Genomic DNA, 2,112 nt, shown 5'->3' on the forward strand with positions numbered 1-2,112 from the left:
AGAGTGCTAGGATTACAGGCGTGAGCCACCGCGCCCAGCCTGTTTCATTTTTATAGTCAAGTCTTTAGTAAAGGTTTATGAAGACAAACTTGTGCTTCTTTGTGAATTGAAATATATTGCTTTATAGATGGCCTATTCAATAAATGCTGAAAAGATAGCTTGATACAATATTTTTAAAAATTAGTTGGAATTTAGACTGTACAACCAGAATTTTTACAGTTTCCCTTGATGCTTTTCATGGGAAGAAAATATAATTGGTTGAATTTCTGACGTGAAGTTAAAGGCATGGTACTTTTTTAAATGGTGCGGCTGTTACTAGATTAGCAAATAATAGAAGCTTAAAATGTAACTAAAGAAGCCATTTAGGAAGTATTTGTATTTTAACATAATGGGAAATCTTGACTTGGGTTTTCAGCATCTTTAATAGAGCAAAATTAAAAGATAAGTCATTAAATTTGGGTGCCAAATTTTATAAGTTACTATAAAGAAATTATAGCATTTACTCTTGTGATTTTGAAATATTTGGTTCATAGCTTTTAGGAGAGGCATTTAGTATTGGCATTTATTCACATGCATTACTCCTATTGTTCATAGTGATTTCCTAGTCAAAATTGTGGATGTGATGGATAGCAGCCAACAGAAAACATTTCGAGGACATGATGCCCCTGTTCTAAGTCTTTCCTTTGATCCTAAGGACATCTTTCTGGTAATTATTTTTTCCCCTCTCTTTTTGTGTTTTTCTTGAATGTGTTTAAAAAATTGTAAGAGAATTAGCAGAAAGTTTCACCCAGTAGATAAAAGGTTGATTGATTTAATCAATTGAACCAGTTTCCATGTGGTATTTTCATATAGTATTATTAGAAATCTATTCTTTGTTCCTGCAGACATCATCTAGTTGTGATGGATCTGTCAGAGTGTGGCAAATTTCAGATCAGGTAAAATCATCAATTTAAATTTAAAACTTTTTGTTCATTTCCATCATATGTTGGGTTTTACATATTGTATTATTGGACCAAATTAATAATTGTTTTTCTTTAGAATTCTTTGAGTAGCATTAATGTTGTTTTTGTGATCAAATTCCACAGTAACTTAATGCAAAAGAAAATACATTGAAGACTAATTGCCTTTATACCAAATCACAAGGAGAATGATAGATTAATATTTTATTTTTAAGCTTTGTAAATCAAGGCAGTAAATTTAATTATTATACATTTACAAGATAACTACCATGTGTTGGGCCTTGTGTTAGATGTTGGGGATACAAAAATAAAATAAGACATTGGCCACACTTAATTTGGAAAGTCTCAGATATAACTTAACCTCGCCTGATAAAGATTTTAAAGGAGGTATGAAAGAAAGTGCTCTCTGATTGGCAGAGGGAACAATTAAGTTTTCCTGAGGCAATCAGAGATACCTTGTCATTTCTAGAGATAATGTGACTGACAAGAAAAATATCCCCCGCAGATATGCCTTAGTAGCCACAGTTCCTTCCCTTCATTCTTGAACTATTCAAAAAGACTGACTTTGACACCTTAATGTTTTATAGTAGACCTTTAAATTTTTATTTATTTTTGTAGACACTTTAAGATTTTAACATATTGGGGTTTTCTATATGTATGTTTATTCACTGAGTATGTTTGCTTATTCTGCACAGGAAGTACTCTTACCTAATTTAATTATTTAAGATTTGTACTCTTTATACCTCTGCAGGGCTTTAAGCAATTTAGGTAAATCAGATATTATTACAATTAAAGTGCATAAAGTTGCTTTTTTCTGAAATATATATCAATTTGAAGAAACAACCTATTAAATGTATTTAGTTCTGCATATATTTTGGGGGGAATTTTCATAAAGGAAAATAAATTTTCTTTTTTAAAAAACCAGACATGTGCTATTAATTGGCCACTGCTACAAAAATGCAATGATGTGATAAATGCAAAATCAATCTGCAGACTTGCTTGGCAGCCGAAAAATGGAAAAGTAAGTGACTCTTATTTTTCAACCTTTGTTTTAAGTATTTATTCCAATCTTTGTCAACTTTGAATGTAAGAATAGTGTTTTAGTTGTAACTTTTTTTTATATAGCTGAATAGATACTCTGTGATAACTTTTC

General features: G+C 30.7%; 1 protein-coding gene across 1 annotated transcript in view; it reads left to right on the forward strand.

The window, feature by feature from the left end:
* Positions 1-2,112, forward strand: part of WDHD1 (WD repeat and HMG-box DNA binding protein 1) — a 98,724-nt gene that overhangs the window by 34,009 nt on the left and 62,603 nt on the right. Inside the window, exons 4-6 of the mRNA XM_012663740.1 lie at positions 595-706; positions 885-935; positions 1,885-1,980. Coding sequence (XP_012519194.1) covers positions 595-706; positions 885-935; positions 1,885-1,980 — 259 coding nt within the window. The remainder of the gene's footprint in view (positions 1-594; positions 707-884; positions 936-1,884; positions 1,981-2,112) is intronic.

This window comes from Propithecus coquereli, unplaced genomic scaffold (genome assembly GCF_000956105.1).
Source record: "Propithecus coquereli isolate 6110/MARCELLA unplaced genomic scaffold, Pcoq_1.0 Scaffold83, whole genome shotgun sequence".
In the NCBI taxonomy this organism is placed as follows: Eukaryota; Metazoa; Chordata; class Mammalia; order Primates; family Indriidae; genus Propithecus; species Propithecus coquereli.